Source organism: Carcharodon carcharias, chromosome 34 (assembly GCF_017639515.1).
Source record: "Carcharodon carcharias isolate sCarCar2 chromosome 34, sCarCar2.pri, whole genome shotgun sequence".
NCBI classification, from domain to species: Eukaryota; Metazoa; Chordata; class Chondrichthyes; order Lamniformes; family Lamnidae; genus Carcharodon; species Carcharodon carcharias.
In genome coordinates this window covers 14,671,368-14,688,859 of record NC_054500.1, presented here as the reverse complement: position 1 = coordinate 14,688,859, position 17,492 = coordinate 14,671,368, and the positions used below count along the sequence as shown (strand labels likewise).

At 45.9% G+C, this 17,492-nt stretch overlaps 1 protein-coding gene across 4 annotated transcripts in view; it reads right to left on the bottom strand.

The window, feature by feature from the left end:
* The window catches only part of sympk (symplekin), a 41,738-nt gene that overhangs the window by 21,927 nt on the left and 2,319 nt on the right, over positions 1–17,492 (bottom strand). For all 4 annotated transcript variants that reach the window (XM_041179437.1, XM_041179438.1, XM_041179439.1 and 1 more), the window contains exons 3-12: positions 16,344–16,397; positions 15,401–15,474; positions 15,174–15,300; positions 12,845–13,094; positions 10,689–10,859; positions 8,586–8,825; positions 7,216–7,367; positions 4,495–4,645; positions 2,946–3,156; positions 2,052–2,199 (exon numbers count right to left, since the gene is read on the bottom strand). In XM_041179437.1, the coding sequence (XP_041035371.1) occupies positions 2,052–2,199; positions 2,946–3,156; positions 4,495–4,645; positions 7,216–7,367; positions 8,586–8,825; positions 10,689–10,859; positions 12,845–13,094; positions 15,174–15,300; positions 15,401–15,474; positions 16,344–16,397 (1,578 nt within the window). The remainder of the gene's footprint in view (positions 1–2,051; positions 2,200–2,945; positions 3,157–4,494; positions 4,646–7,215; positions 7,368–8,585; positions 8,826–10,688; positions 10,860–12,844; positions 13,095–15,173; positions 15,301–15,400; positions 15,475–16,343; positions 16,398–17,492) is intronic.

Here is a 17,492-nt window from a genome sequence, read left to right as displayed (position 1 = left end):
CAAAATCAGGCCTTGTGGTCCAGCAGGTCCATGCTGGTCAAAAACAGAAATACCTGGAAAAACTCAGCAGGTCTGGCAGCATCGGCGGAGAGGAACACAGTTAACGTTTCGAGTCCTCATGACCCTTCCATGCTGGTGTTTAGGCTCCACTGGAGCCTCCTCCTCACCCTATCAGCACAGCCATCTATTGCTTTCTCCCTCATGTATACACCTAGCTCCCCCTTAAAAGCATCTACGCTAATCATCTCAAGTACCAGTTTCCTGTCTGTTTTCAATAATCAGTTCCATTTAATATTTTGCAGTCAGTGTAAGTTTCCCCAAGCTTTCCATGTAGCATCTACTTAAGCTTGGGACAAGTCTGGGGGCACTTAGTTTTGGGAACTGGTGACCACAGCGTACAAGTGAACTGCACAGCCCAGCGTAACCCTACAGGCTTATACCTTGTGGCTCTAACTATACATCCCACCATAGCAGTACATTTAACTGCCCAGTTATATATATTTTTTAAAATCTTTGATTAGATAGGAAGGCACAGCCACAGCATGAAAAGCATAAAGGTTACAGGTACAGCAAGCAATTATGAATCCAAATAGTATTGTAGGCTTTTAGAGTTTAAGAGCAAGGAAATATTTCTTTATTTCCTTTTTAATGTTTTCACAGGATTTGAGCATTGCTGGCTAGGTTCATCCCTAATCGCCCTTGAGGTGGTAGTGAGCCACATTCTTGAGCTGCTGCAGTCCATGTGGTGTAGGTACACCCACGGTGATGTTAAGGGAGGGAGTTCCAGGATTTTGACCCAGTGAAGGAATGGCGACATAATTCCACATCAGGATGGTGTGTAGCACGGAGTGGAACTTCCAGGGGCGGTGTTCCCATGTGTCTGCTGCCCTTGTTCTTCTAGGTGGTAGAGGTCGTGGGTTTGAGTGGTGCTGTTGAAGGAGCCTTGGTGAGATGCTGCAGTGCATCTTGTAGATGGTCCACACTGCTGCCATTGTGTGTTGGTGGTGGAGGGAGTGAATGTTTGTGGATGTGGTGCCAATCAAGCGGGCTGCTTTGTCCTGGACAGTGTCAAGCTTCTTGAGTGTTGTGGGAGCGGCACTCATCCAGGCAAGTGGAGAGTTTTCCATCACACTCCTGACTTGTGCCTTGTAGACGGCCTTTGCGGAGTCAGGTGGTGAGTCACTCACCACAGGATTCCGAGCCTCTGACTAGCTCTTGTGTCTCAGTATTTATATGGCTAGTCCTATTCAGTTTCTGGAAAATGGTTAACTCCCAGTGGGGGATTCAGAGATGGTAATGCCATTAAATGTCAAGTGATGGCTGGATTCTCTCATTGGAGGTGGTCATTGCCTGGCACTTCTGTGGTGCAAATGTTATTTGCCGCTTACCAACCCAAGCCTGAATGTTGTCTAGGTCTTGCTTCATACGGACACAGTCTGCTTCAACTATATAATCTTGCTTACTGTAAGACCAGACCTAGGAGCACTGTGCACAGTTTTGGTCTCCCTACCCACAGAACGATATAATTGCCTAAGATAGCTGCAGTGAAGGTTAAATAGATTGATACCTTGTACAAGAGGGCTGTGTTATGAAGACAAATTGAGTAGCATGGGCCTAAATTCCCCAGAACTTAGAGGAATGAGAGGCAATCTCACCAAAACGTATAAAATTCTTCGAGGGTTTGGCAGGTGAATGCCGAGAGGCCGTTTCCCATGGCTGGAAAATCGAAAGCTAGGGCACAGTCTCAATATATGAGGCCGACCATTTTGGACTGAGGTGAGAAGAAATTTCTTCATTCAGAGGATTGTGAATCGTTGGAATTCTCCAGCTCAAAAAGTAGAGGTACTCAGTTGTTGAGCATATTCGATAGTGGGAATGATAGATTTTTGGGCGCCATGGGGAAAGTGGAGTTGATGTAGAAATTCAGCCAATTCATTGACTCATACAGCGGGCTCAAGGGGCTGTGTGGGCTAGGCTTGCTCCTATTCCTTACATTACAACAAAGCAGAGGGGGACTGAGTCCACAAACATTTCAAAGAAATACATAGTACCGGTCCAGCTCCGCCTCGCGCCACCGCTTTCTCCGCTCTGAGGATGCGCTGCACGGCTCCGAGCTTCAGCTTGTCTATCTTATCGGCAGGCAGCTGCTGAACAACGTCTCCCAGTCGGAAAACCTTCTTCCGTCCACTCTGTCCCGGCCTGAAAATCACATATACGCAATCAGCTGGAAAGGACCCATACCCGAGTACCAGGCACTGATTAAAACATAAGGCAGCTTGCCTAAAGGTTATAAAATGCTTCAGCCCACAGCTCCGGCATCAGAATGTTATCATTAATCTAAGGAATCTTAAGTTACCTTTAAACTTAGGAGTTGGCTGATTTCTGCCAGAGCTGCAAATTGCCTCAATGCTCCATGACTCATAACTGGGGAAAGAATATGCCCTGATAAGTAGATAGCAGGCTGGTGGCTCGAGGCACGCCGATGATGTAACAAATGTACTTGAGCCCTCCAAGGCCTTATCTGCAGTCCTACAACTGTCAAGAGATCTCCATGCTCCTCGAGTACAGACCTCTTGCTCTATTCCTGATTTCTTACAATCCACCTTTGATGGTCGTACCTTCAGCTGCCTGGGCTCTCTAAGCTCCGGTATTCCCTCTCTAAATCTCTCTCTCCTCCAAGTTGCTCCTAACTCTTGGACCAAGCTTTTGGTCACATATCTACTTTGTAGGTCAAATGGTGTCTGATGACACCTTCTGAAACACTGCTGGGACGTTTCGCTACATGTTAAAAGATGCTGTATAAATGCACGTTGTTGTTTCGCTGTATTAAAAGATGCTGTATAAATGCAGCTTCTCTGTGGGACACATCCCAATTCATAGCCAGGCTCCTGTGCAGCGCACTCAATTGAGTGTCCACTTCTCAAGCTAGTGCATTGACCACCTACCTTGACTGGTTTGATTGCAAAATGGGTTCCGCACGGCGCTTTGCTTGCAGTTCCTCTTCCTTTGTGGGTTGTGTAAAAGGTGCTCCGACAACAGAGATTGCCTGGCCTTGCCTCAGCGTGGAGTACCGCCGTTTGATAACCAATCCCTCACTTTTAACATCTTTCCCGTGTTTCAGGTCGTCATCTGACTGGAACTTCATCTGGTCAACTCCTGAGGGAAAAACAGGCGGACAATGAGAGCAGCCACCCCCTCAAACTCCAAAACCACCCAAAAGGCTGTCACTTACCCTCCAAATTAATCCAGTCAGCGCTGCCACAAAAGCCTGGCCATTTCTACTGCTCGCCCAGCCTCGAGCACAAATTCCAGGCTGACACTCCAGTGAAATAATGATAGGGAGTACTGTGCTGTCAGAGGTGCCTCCTTACAGAGGAGACACTAAACAGGTTCCATCTGTCCTCTCAGGTGGACGTTACAGATCCCATGGCATTACTTCAAACAGCAGTAGGATTCTCCCTGGAGTTCTGGCCAATGCGTATCTCTCAAAACCAACATCACTAAAAGCAGGTTATCAGGTGGTGTTTCCTAATGTGGTTGGTGGAATCTTGCTGTGCATAAATTGTTTGCCACACTTCCTGTATTACAACACTAACTAAACTTCAAAAAAGCACCTCCTTTATTATAAAGCATTTTGGAGCACCTTGAGGTGCTATATAAATACAAATCTTTCTTTTTGCCCCACTTGATGACTTCTTGAGGAAACATCCCCAAATTGTTATCCTTACTGCAATTTACATAAATAATCGTCTAGACCCAAAATCAAAAATGATTTAAAGGAATGATTTCTGCCTGAGTGGCACTGCAGTGTTTGTGGTCCGTGCACTCCCTCCTCTGTCCATACTCCTGTATTGCCTACTGATAGAGCAGCAGCACCTCACGGTTTGACTGTGCACTGCCAAGCACTTTGCAGGCCCATAGCAGCATGTTACTGGAACAACAGGAGATAAACACAGGAAGATTTGGGGTCATGAGAGTACCTGAACCCAATGAGAAATAACAAAAGATATCCAGAACAGAATGCAGTCATTGCAAAGTAAGTTTCAGGGGCACAGGAGAAACAACATGCTGCCTCTTAACGCTCTGTGTCCTTCTCAGTGATGGTATATCTCAACTGGAATCTAAAAAAACAAGCCACTAACCTGAATCTATGTTAATGGTGTACAGGGCCCTCTTAGTGATGGTCGTAGTACACCTTTATGAAAGCAAATTTCAGGTGGTGTATTAAATGATCAATAGCTAGCAGCGGGCAGGATTAATGGGAGAAAGTGTTTTGGCTAATGAAAGACTTCCCCAGTTGCTGATGGGAGGTTTTATCTTGTATGCAGACACATGCTACAGGTTCCTGTCAAATGCACCAGCCATGTCAACCTCCAACCCCAGCCAGTGGAAGTGGGAATCGGAAAACATCAGACAGGGATAAAACCCACATCTGGATTAGTGCGGACAAACTCATGCTGATCTATCCGACAGGCCCCGACTTTTCCACATTACCTGGTCCAAGTCCTGCTGATGTCATCTGCGTGGCCATGAGTCGGGCTAAGTGTTTTATCTGAGCGTCTGTTCCTGCTGACTCTACTGGTGTGTAGGTGGCCTGAAAGGAGGCTGGCATCACATCTGGGAGGTACACCATGCTGATCAAAACCTGAAACAGACACAGAAGGTAAGCTCACCGCATGATCTCACACTGCAAGTAGCCATCACTGCACCTGAAAAATCTGTAGCCCCACAGGGATATTGCACAGAGGTTCCAACAGAAACAGACCATTCAGCCCAACCACTCTGTGCTAGCATTACCATCCGCACAATAGTACTCCCCATCCAACGTTGTTGCTCCATCCCCATTCGCTTCCACCAACAACCAGCAACACAGCCCCTTTAACATAGAACATTCTTAAGTGCAGAAATGATAACTGCCTGAATCACCAACTCCAGCAGTACATTTCACAGCATTACATCATCTGTGTAAAAAGATTTCTCCAGGTTTCTTTCCTAAATCTCTTCCATTTCTTCTTGTATCTCGTCTTAAGCACCTGAACCACTGGAAGTCTGTCTCTATAGATTCTGTGCCATTCCTTATTTTTAAACATCTCTGGAAATCTTCCTTCATTTTATCAGTTTTAATGAAAAGACGTGCCAATTTTTCCAGTCTTTCTTTGCGTTTTGCTTATTCTCATACCCTAGTATACCCAACACCTTAATGAGTCCATGCTATTCTGTCTTCCATGGTCTCAACAACCTTCCAATAGCATAGGGCCCAGTACTGCATTCAGTACTCCAGCTGAGGCTTTACAAATGTTTTATAGAAACCTACCATTACATCCAACTCTACACCTCTTGCCATTAAACCCTGTATTCCATTCACTTTCCTAATGGCATGTTCCTTCAATTGTTCACAATAGGCACAGTACAGTTACGCTCTGCCAGTCAGCACTCGCAAAAGCCCAAAATAAAACGGCTACTGTTAGATGTGATTCCACGATTGGGTGTCACTTGCTCAACAATCCCACGCGAATAGCTACACTGACATCCTATTAAGATAACCAGTCGGGTTCATAACATGGCTCATTTATACTTGCTAGAAGTGACATACATTCACATGCAAGGACCCATTCTCTGCAAACAAAAGGAATCTGTTCAAGCTTTATGCCTTTTTTGAATTACCCGGGAGCCTGTAGTTCCCTGTTGTTTTCTCTATGACAACGCCTTGGCCGGAGTCAGCTTGCCAACCAATCAGCACCCTTTTCTCCTGTAGTATAAATTGTTGTGACGGTTTGAAATTTGGCATTCTTGCATTTGCCCTGATGAGTGGAAGATGAAATGCTTGGGCAACACATCTCACTTGAATGTTTAGTAATTTCCCTGTTAAAGGTTACAAAATGTACTTTCCCAAAAATGTTAAACTAGCTCCGTCTTCCTTTATGAAAATATTACATTGGTCACTCTCCAGTCCTCATCCACTAAATAAACCCCCAAAATATATTTCCTAGGGCCTCCGCTATTTCTTCGCCCAATTCCCAAAGGATCCTTTTGTGTAACTTGTCACTCTGTCCTTCAGCTTAATTAACTTCTCTTAACGCTTTAACTACCAAAATATCTCTCCTCTCACTTTTAACCAATTCAGGGTCTAGCTCCTCCCCGATATCCTCCTCCTTGACACATACAGTTGAAGACTGTAATAGCGAGAGGGTCTCAGGGGCATAGGAACAGGACAAAGCCACATAGCCCTGCAAACCTGCTCCCCCATTCAATGAGGTTATGGCTAATCTGCAACCTATACCAGCTTTTGCCCCATTTCCTTTTGGTTAACAAGAATCCAGCAGCCTCAGCTTTAAAATTAATTGCCACTTGTGGAAAGACAGTTCAAACATTTACCCACCCCTCCCACCACTTCCCCCACCCCCCCACAACTTTTGTATGTAGACATGTTTCTTAACTTCAATCCTAAAGGGTCTGGCGCTAATTTTTAGGCTATGCTTCCTAGTCCTAGACTCCCCAACCAGCAGAAGTAGTTTCTATCTGCTCATAATACCTCGAAAACTTTGATCAAATCACCCCTTAATTTCCTAACCTACAAGGCATACAACTCAAATTTAAGTAATCTCTCTTTCTAGTTTCATCCTTGGTAGTACATCTACGACAAGCCAAGATGGGAAGCTAGAACACAGGGACAGTCTCAGGCTAAGGAGACGAGCATTTCGAACTGAGATGGGGAGACATTTCTTCACTTAAAGGATTGCAAGTCTTTGGAAGGTTCTACTCCAGAGGGTTGCAAACGCTCCATCATTGAATATGTTTGAGGCTGAGATAGATTTTTGGTCTCTCAGGGAATCTGGGGTTATGGTCAGTGAGTGGGAAAAAGGAGTTGAAGCCAAAGATCAGCCATGATAGTACTGAAAGGCGGAGCAGACTCAACTCCTCTTATTTCTCATGCTCTTATGTGTTGAATGTCTTTCCTCCTGTGGCCATTCTGTAATTATCACCCATTCAAATCCCGAGTCCTGCCATAGTTGAATAGCTCCCACGTTCAGAGCCGCAAAATATGAATCATATAGCACAGAGGAACAAATACACGGCGCCCTTTCCAACAAGATTCTCCTAAAGGGAACAGAGAGGGTTTGACAGTGCGTTAGCTCACGCAACGCTCCACGGGAACCAAACAACCCAGGACGAACACAGTTTCAGCCACCACGGTCGGGTCAATCTGGAACTCACCAGGTTCGCCACATTCTCCGGCAAAAGCAGTGGCATTAGAAACTGGGCTGTGACGTCAATGGCAGACTGCGTGCTCTGGGACGAAGACGGCTTAGATGTAGAAGCAGCTGCTTGTTCGAGATCCTTGTCGTCTTCATCCTCGCCCAGCGGCTCTGTCAGGAGAAGGCACATCAGTCAACAGGCACAGCACTTAGCCACCCAGACAAAAAGCAACAGTCGGCAGTGTCTCAGTCGGCAGCCCCTTTTCACCTGTGAGACTGTAGGTTCAATTCTCACTCCAGAGACTTGAACACGTAACCCAGGCTCCAGTGTCCCAATGAAGCTCAGCAGAACTTTTAAGGAAAAAGCACCGTATCTTTCAATTAGGCACTTAACATGGGAGTTCAACAATTTCAGACCGTAAACCCCTGTCCCTGTTTTGTTTCCTTTGTCTTTGCAGGTTTCAGTTTTACCCTTGTATTTGCTTTCGGGCTACAGCTGTTCATTATTCTGCCAAGCACACCTCCGCCGGACCCACTGTCTGTTTCTTGTCCCGTTACCACTCCCTTTGGCCCTGCGCCAGCGGCTCTTCCGCCATTTAATCTGTCCTGTCTTCCACCCCCAACACAGGTCTTGCCTTTAGTTCCTTTTCCATTTCTAACTTTCCCCAGGACCGGTGAACAGTTCTGAAACGTTAACACTGTTTCTCTCTCCACAGACACTGCGAGGCGTGCTGAGCATTTCCAGCTTTTATTTCTGTCCTGGAGCATCTGCAGGATTTTGCTTTCGTGTCAGGCTCGGCTAAAAGACTGGGGGGTAAACCAGAAATTGCAAAATTTAAAAACAGTGCCGAGAAAAACTCAGCCGGTCTGGCAGCATCTGTGGAGAGAGAAACAGAGTTAACGTTTCCAGTCCGTATGGCTCTTCCTCAGAAGACTCATACAGGATCGAGTCCAATATGACTCTTCAGAACATATTCGAGTCACATTGGACTCGGAACGGTAACTCTGCTTCCGTCTCCATAGATGCTACCAGGCCTGAGTTTTTCCAGCACTTTCTGTTTTTATTTCAGAAAGCGCAGTATTTTTGCTTTTAACCACAAAATTAAGCTCAGGTCTGAAGGGTGGCGGGTTAAAAAGGACAATGACGAAGAAGAAACTTTACCCTTGAAGGAAGGGAGATGCTGCTGATTGGATTTATGATTTTTTTAAACTGGAAGTCAGTCATGATAACTGGCAATGCCTCAATAGGAATCAGCCTGCCATTACAGGATGCACCAATGATTCCAACTGGTTTTTCCCCCCCGCCCCCACATTCCATGATGGGGCCATTGCTGCGGAGGTGCATCATGTTGCATGTTGAGGTGCTCCGCTGTCAAACAGCTTTCTTACCGATCTTGATTTTCTTCATGCCCTGGTCAGCCTCCTCTCGGTGCCGTTTCCTCACATCCTTCAGGTTTGGCATGTTGCGGGCAATCTCCTGCTGCTGCGTGCCGAGGTCCAGGAGCAGGGTGGTGATCTGGGCGTGGAACTCGAAGGAGGACGGGTGCTTCAGCACGCTCAGCAGGTGCAGCTTCAAGTTCTTCCGCACACTGCTGACCTGGGATTTGGCCAGCGTCGGGGGCAGGTTGGCTGAAATCAAAAAGAGGGCGTGAGAAAGGCGACGGCTGCTGGGGTTGACGAGAGTCCAAGCTCTACCTCACAACCGTGAGAACACAGCTCACTGGACAAGCTTTCTGCAACTGCACTTGCTCATCTTCTAGGCCAGTGGTTCTCAAACTATTTTGGCTGAACGACTCTTTTCAAATGGACAGTGCGTCTAAATTATAACACGATATAATGCTCATAATGTGACAATGCTGAATGTAAAGAATGTTCTAACTGCCTTTTTTAAGGAGGCGAGTATTTATCCATACAAAAGTAGTGAAACGCATGCACCTGCCTCTCACTGCACTGTCTGTTTATCCATGGATATCCCTGCTATATCCTCATAGCATTGGGTGGGGGGCAGGAAAGCAGAAGCTGAGGGGAGCAGAAGCCCCGGGTAGATTGGGGGCGGGGGGGTAAATCTGGAGCCCCAAGGGAGGGGGGGGCAGCAGGAGACCAGGGGGAAACAGGAGCTCTGTCATCCAATACAATCATGGCTGATCTTGGGCTTTAACTCCACTTTCGCACCCGCTCCCCATATCCCTCGTTTCCCCCCCCCCGAGACACCAAAAATCTGCCTCTTTAGCCTCACAATGGAGCATCCACAACGCTCTGGGGTAGAGGATTCCAAGGATTTATAACCCTTTGAGAGAAGAAATGTCTTCTTGCCTCAGTCCTAAGTGATCGTTCCCTTATCCCTCGACTGCTGCCCCCAGTGTTTTAGATTCTCCAGTCAGTGGAAAGACCCTCTCGGCATCCACCCTGGGAAGCCCCATTCAGAAACCAGATGGAGGGCGTCGAGAGATTAGCAGGAGCAGGGTGAGAGCAGGAAGGTGATGGGAGCAGAGCTCACCTCGGGCCGCTGTTCACTTGCTTGCTCTTGACCACAGTGCCCTGGGCAGAAGCCCACCTGCAAGGCCAGCCCTGAGCCGCAGACTCCGAGAGGGTCTCTGAGGACCCCCGACTGAGGATGACTGTTCTAGGCATGTGAATCCACCAGCCCAGTAAGTGCCAAATTTGAATGGGCTGGAGCTGGTTCGGAGGCAGCCAGCACAGATCAGAGATGGGCAGGTGGCAAAGCGGCAAAAAAAATACCATCAAATATTCCTAACTAGTGAGTCATGAGGTCGTGAAAATAAAGGGAGAAACACTAATCGACAAAAGACATGAGCAAAATTAACAAACACACACTTTGGTAAATTTGACTTTGAAGAGAAAATCCATGAAAGCCTAGCATAAGTTTGAACCTGGGTTCTCGTTGAATTTCCCCAATAAATACGTGGAAGTTGAGCCCTTTGAACTTAGTGAGTTGTGGCCAAGTGTGCAGCTCACCTCACAGTCAGGCGGTGGGTTCAAGTCCCACCTCATAATCTCGGCAGGCGCTCCAGTGCAGCACTGAGGGAGAGCTGCACAGTCAGAGGCACCGTCTTTCCAATGAGACATTACACCAAGGCCCTGATTGCTCTACCAGATAGATACGAAAGATTACATGATGCTATCTGAACAACAGCAGGGGAGTTCTCCCTGGTGTCCTGGCCAAAGTTCATCCTTTAATCAATATCACTTAAAAAAATATCCAGTCATTGTCATATTGCCTGCTTGTGGGAACTTGTTGGGTGCAAATTGGCTGTCACGTTGCCTATGATAAAACAGTGACTGTACTTCAGAAGCACTCCATTGGCTATCACAGAATCACAGCGCAGAAGAGGCCCTTCGAGTCTGCACCGACACGTGAGAAACCTACCTAACCCCATTTACCAGCACTTGGCTATAAACCTCTTTGGAATATCCTAAGATCATGAAAAGTGCTATACATCTGCGAGTCCTTCTTTCTGTCAATGTCCTCACCGTGAAGGGTCTCATATGCTTGGATGACCTCAGACATGTACATGGGGCGTTGTCTCGCAATGGTGGCCAAAGAGCCCAACGCGGCGGTCAGGTTGATACTGGAAATGGCAGGATGTACCATGAATTTCAGGAGTTGTTCCAGCGCCATTTTACCCTCTTCCTGAAGACTGCCTAGAAAAGATGATTACAAAGTATCAGCAATACTACCATGCTCGGCAGACAGCTCCAGGGTTGGGAGGCTGGTCGTATCATAGAGCTGTTACAACACAGAAAGAGGCCATGTTATAATTCGCTGCTCACTCACTGAGCAAAGGAGGAATCTGGAGCCAGTCTTCCCTTAATATAGGCTTATTCACATAACCCAGAGAACAGAGACTTCCTTTTCCTATTCCCTGCACAGGGGGGAAACTGGTTCTTATATATACTTAAGAATAATGCCCCAGCCTTTTCCCAATTAGTAACAGCTGTTCTCACAACTAGAGCATGCACTTCATTGAGACATTAACAGGCCATTCAGCCCATCACGCCTGCACTGACTCCCCGCATGAGCAATTCATCTAGTGCCATTCCCCCCGCCTTCTCCCTGTAACCCTGCACATCATATATGTTTCTTTTGCAAACTTCCAAATTTCGAAGTGTGAATTTCCGGTGTTGAAATCCAGGGGTTAAAGTGCCAGGGTGGCGTTCCTCTTCTGTATATGGTGGATGAATGCCTCCCTTCCCCCCACCCCCCTGCACCCCGCTGAATGCTGCTTCTTTGGGAGATAATTTTATCTGCTACCCAAGACAGGGTCACAAATGCCAGGTAGAGAATCGGTAAAAGGAACTGGGCGGGCTGGGCTGGCTGGGGGGCAGGGGAGGGGGGCTGCGGGGGAGGAAAACTAGGATTTTTTTTTAAATGCAACAGATCATGGTGTTCACTGCAATGCCTGAAAACCAGGTGAAGCAGATTCAACAGTAACTTTGAAAAGTGAATTGGCAAGTTACCTGAAGGGGAAAGAGGACAGAGAGAGAGCGGCGCTAATGGGATAGGTCTTCCAAAGAGCCAGCAGGAGTACAAGGTGGCTGAATGGCCTCCTGCTGAGCTGTAAGATTTTATTCAATGCACCTTCTTCTGATACATTGATTTTGGTAAGGAAAATAAGGAGTTCACATATTACTTGGAAAAAGCAAATCTAAATGGGGGTCCAGCAGGGAAGGAATCTGAGAGTTAAATACAAAAATCAGTAAGAGTTTGCACTGCAGGTCGATAAGGCTGCAGCAAAAACAAACCAAGCAACAGGACTTACTTTTTCCAGGGATAGAATTGAAGAATTAAGCAGCTTTGCGGAACATGTATCAAACCTCTGTTAGACCACATTTGGAGTATATGTGCCATTCTGGCTTGCCAAATTATAAAAAGGATATAAAAGTATTGGAAAGTGTAAGGAAAGGATGATACAGAACTGTGAGTTTATACCTATAGGAAAGGATGAATGGACAGGGTCCCTTTTCTCTTGAAAGGGGAAGGCTGAGGGGTGACCTAAGCGAAGTCTTTAAAATTATGAAATATTTTGAAAGGATAGACACAGAGTGTTTCCACTTGCAGGGAAAGAACAAAACTAGAGGCCATCATTGTAAAGCAGCCATCAAGAAATCAAATAGGGACCTCAGTACTCAGGTAATGGTGAGAATGCGGAACTCATTACCACTGAAAGCAGTTGAGGTGAATGGTTCAGTGCATTTAAGGAGAAGCTAGATAAGTAGACAAGGGAGAAGGGAATAAAGGGTTACGTTGACAGTTAGTTAAGGAAGGATAGGAGACTCAAGAGGAGCATAAACGTGGAGTGGACTGCCTGGACCGGAATAGCCAATTTCTGTGTTGTTCATTCTACATAATCCACACAAAAGCCCCAGCTGTTAGTGCCGCCGCCACACACTCCAATTCTAAACCCTACATTACCCAGTCAACCCTCTTCTGTGCTCAACCAAACAACAGACAAGGGTAGAATACACCACTGAGCTCCCATCCTCTGGATCTGGCCTCATATCCAACCCAAAAAATTCCACGCACACCATTTAAAGAGTAGATGGTTTGAATCCACAGTGAGATCATTATTCTAGCCCCTGACTGATTGTTTTATAATCAGTAACAACCTGTTCTGCTGGATACCCACTGGCATTGATGTAAGAGTGATCCTTCACAATACGATCCAGGCTAATATCATTCTCCTGCCGTTTGGGGACATCTGAATCTGGGGTGCGAGGCGACAGCGTGATAATCAAACTCTCGATGAATTTAATGGCATGAGTGCGGATTCCATCATTGTCAGAGTCCAGCATCAACACAATATCATCCTGCATGTTGCTAACCATGTCCCAACATGCCTCCTGTATTTCACTGATAACCCGTGACTTCACCATCCACTGAGAAAAGAAAAAAACCACAGGTTAAAACTTGCATAGGAAAAAACAACAGGGTATTTGCACATCTGGTGATCATAGAGTTATACAGCACAGAAACAGGCCCTTCGGCCCATCGTGTCCATGATGGCCATCAAGCAGCTGTCTACTCATTTTCCAGCACTTGGTCTGTAGCGCTGTATGCCAAGGTGTTTCAAGTGCTCATCTAAGTACTTCTTAAATGTTGTGAGGGTTCCTGCCTCTACCACCCCTTCAGGCAGTGTGTTCCAGATTACAGCCACCCTCTGGGTGAAGAATTTTATCCTCAAATCCCCTCTAAAACTCCTGCCTCTTACATTAAATCTATACCTTAAATCTTTGTTAATATTGAATCTTCTTCCACCACCCTTTCAGGCAGCGCATTCCACTTATCAAAACCTCATCATGACTTTGCACACCTCTATCAAATATGTGAAGCACCTTGTAAAATGTCTCACATTAAAGGTGCTAGATAAATGCACAAGTTGTTGGCTTTTTATAACACACAGAATCAGAAAGTTATAGCACAGAGGACATCAGTCAGCCCACCGTCTGGACCAGCTGAGAAAACAGCTACCAGTATCCAGCCTAATCCAATCTCTTGTAGGTTATGGCACTCTAAGGGTATATCCAAGTTATTTTAAATACAATGGAGGGTTTCTGCCTCCACCATCCTTTCAGGAAGTGAGTTTCAGAACCCCAACCACACTCTTTGGTAAAACCATCTCTAATCTGTCTACCAATTATTTTAAATTTAATATTCCTCTGGCAGTACAAAACTTAACTATTGCTGAAAAAAGCGACATGCTGTCAAAGCTTTTCGGCTTGCACTCATCAAGACAATTCGCAAGAATACCACTTGTAAGGGGAACAACAATTCATACTGCTTGGGAAAACAGTGCAGAGTGGTTGGCAAGTGGACTCTGATTGGTAAAGTCATTGGCATGGAGAATGCCCCAGGGAACTGTTAGCTGCCAAGCTTTCGTTTAAATTCAAATCTGGCAGGTTGACTTCGATTGGTCAAGGGGAATGAACCAGGGAAGAGTACAAGATGAAAAGCTTTGACAGCATGTCTATTTTTTCAGCAATATTTTAAATCTATGTCACTCTCCGCTAAGGGAAATAGGCTGTCCCTATCCATTCTATCCAGACACTTCAATTTTATACACCTCAGATAAATCTCTCCTCAGGCTCCTCTGTTCCAAAGAAAACAAACACAGCCTTTCAAATATTTGCATATAGCTAAAATTCTCCATTCCTAGCATTAGTATCGAAAATCTCTCTCTCTAGTCATGTGGTGAACCGAACTCTAGCTTGTGGCCCAAACTGTTTGATACAGTTCTAGTGCATTCTTTTTAATACTATGTGGGCATCACTGGCACGGCCAGCGTTTGTTGCCCATCCCTAACTGCCCTTGAACTGAGTGGCTTGTGGATCTGGAGTCACATGTAGGCCAGTCCAGACTAGGCAAGGATGGCAGATTTCCTTCCCTAAATGGCATTAGTGAGCCAGATGGGATTTAATGACAATCAATGATTGCTTCATGGACTAGTTTTCAACTCCAGATTTTATTAATTGAATTCAAATTCCACCAGCTGTGGTGGGATTTGAACCCAAGTCTGGGGGCTCTGGATTACAAGTCCAGTGACATTACCACTACACCACCATATCCCCACCAGAACTAACAAAGGAAAGTAAACATAAGCATTCTTAACCACATTATCTGCCTTCAGGATATGTGGACACGCACGCCAAGGTTCTTCTGTGCCTCTACACTTCTCAGTATCCTACCATTTACTATGTATACCCTTCTATGGGGTGGCAACTTCATACTGGGTGACTGAACTATGGGACCCCCACCCAACACATGCACCTTAAACCAGCTTATATTTCACCCCTTTCTTGGATTCACTCAGTTCTGTCGAAGGATCATGAGGACTCGAAACATCAACTCTTTTCTTCTCCGCCAATGCTGCCAGACCTGCTGAGTTTTTCCAGGTAATTCTGTTTTTGTATGGGATAAACACTATGCCCTCTCACATTCAGGGCATGCATGCCACCTACCTGGAGAGCCACCTTGTACAGCTGGGTCATGGTCAAGATAACCTTCTTCACCACATTGACATTCTCATTCTTTAGCAGCATGTTGAGGTTGGCGATTAACTTCGGCAGCAGCTCATTATCCCGCTTACTAGGAGGGGGAAGATGAAGGAATAACGGAAATGACGTTGGGAACAAGAGAAAACAGTGCTTCCCATGAGGAAAGAGGCAATCAAAAAAAGAATACTAACCTCGCCTCCTCCATGAATCCAATCACAAACTTACGGACGTCGACAGATTTATCCGACTGAAAGGCAATAATTTCCTGCAAAGAATAAGATTGGTCAGTTTCCTCCATTACAACACTTCAAAATTACTTGATTGGCTGTAAAGCATCAATATCGTAAAAGGCACTCTAGAAATGCAAGGCTTTCTTTCCATTAAAACAGCAACTGGGGGGTGGGGGGGTGCGGTTGTGGTAGGATTACAAATAGCTTTTTGTGTTAGTGACAAGATACTGGATTTAGCCGTCGACCATGGGGCAGTGGGTCGACCTCTCCAGTCACAAGGCTGTGAGCTGAAGGTCTCCTTTCGGACATATATGCACAAAATCCAGGCTGACACTCCCAGCGCGGGCACTGAGGGAGTGCCGTCAAACCGAGGCCCTGTCCACTCTCCCCACTGGATGCAAAATATCCCACAGCGTTGTTTTAAAGGTGACAAGCAGCTGCTGGCCAATATTTGTGTCTCAACCAACATCACTCAAGCAGATCACCTGGTCACTATCACACTGCTCTTTGTGGGAACTTGCTGTGTGCAAAATGGCTGCCACGTTACCTAAACTGCAACACTGACTATGCTTCTAAGGTAATTCGCTGGCTGTAAAGGGCTTTGGGACATCCTGAGGTCATGAAAGGTGATATATAAATGCAAGTCCTACATTCAAAACCAGCCATCTGCTGGGATGGTTCACAGTTTAAGGTTCACAGGCCAAAGGATGGTTACTTCAATAATCAGGAGTGAATGCAACGCCAGGTACCAGATAAGGATTTACACAACGTCATCGCAGGGCTCAGCTCTCACTGCGCTCCATCAGCCAGGGAAGCCTGCGTTACTCATGGCTATGTTCCAACATCACAGTTGTTAATGCTGCACTGAGGAGGCAAAAGAATGCTGCTCTGCCAGTTTACTCACATCCAGAAAGTTGTCGAGCAGTGTGGGATCCTTATTCAAAATCAGCTCCTGAACCTGTGGAGGCAACAAACAAGGACTGGAATAAAATACAGAATCCAACACTGTGTGCAAGCAGTGGAGGACAGGGAGGTCAATGGGAATAATCTTCCAGATGCTATATGTAACAGAGCTACTGAACCCATTACACTTTTGAGTACTGTGAACCGTTGTTGTCTTCATCATTTGAAAAAAGGATAGAGGGAGATGGTGGCGTAGCAGTAATGTCACTGGACTAGTAATCCAGAGACCCAAAATAATGCTCTGGGGCTCATGGTTCAAATCCCACCATTGTAGCTGGTGGAATTTAAATGCAATTAACAACATCTGAGATTGAAAGCTCGCCTCTGTAATGGTGACCGTGAAACTATCACTGACTGTCGAAAAACCCAACTGATTCACTAATGTCCTTCCTTTAGATAAGGAAATCTGCTGTCCTTACTTGTCTGGCCTACATGTGAAATCAGATCCACAGCAATATGGTTGGCTCTGAACTGCCCTCTGAAACGGCCTAACAAAAGCCACCAAGTTCAAGAGCATTTAGAGATGGGCAACAAACACTGGCCCTGCCAGCAAGAGTCAGATCCTATCAAAGGATTTTTTTAAAAAAGGATTAGAGGCATTGGGGAAGGTTGAAAAAGATTCACAAGAATGATACCGGAACTGGAAGGTTATACAGATAAAGCAAGTTTGAGTAGACTAGGGGTCTCTCTCTTTCTGGAAAAGGACTAGAGGCTAACCTAGAAGATGTCAAAAGAGACATGCCGTCAAAGCTTTTCGCCTTGCACTCATCAGGACAGTTCACAAGAATACCAATAGCAAAGGGAACAACAATTTATACTGCATGAGAAGAGGCACTGATTGGTTGGCAAGTGCACTCTAATTGCTGGAAGCGTTGCCATGAAGAATGCATCAGCAATGAGGTAACTACCAAGCTTTCGTTCAAATTCAAACCAGGCAGGCCGACTCTGTTCAAGACATTGCCATGGGGAATGAACCAGGGAATGGCTGTTCCCCCAAGCTTTTGTTTAGTTGGACATGCTCCTTCCGCCTGCAAAGGACAGGACCCTGTATGTGGATATGCCAGAAGCTACATATATTCACCCACAGGCC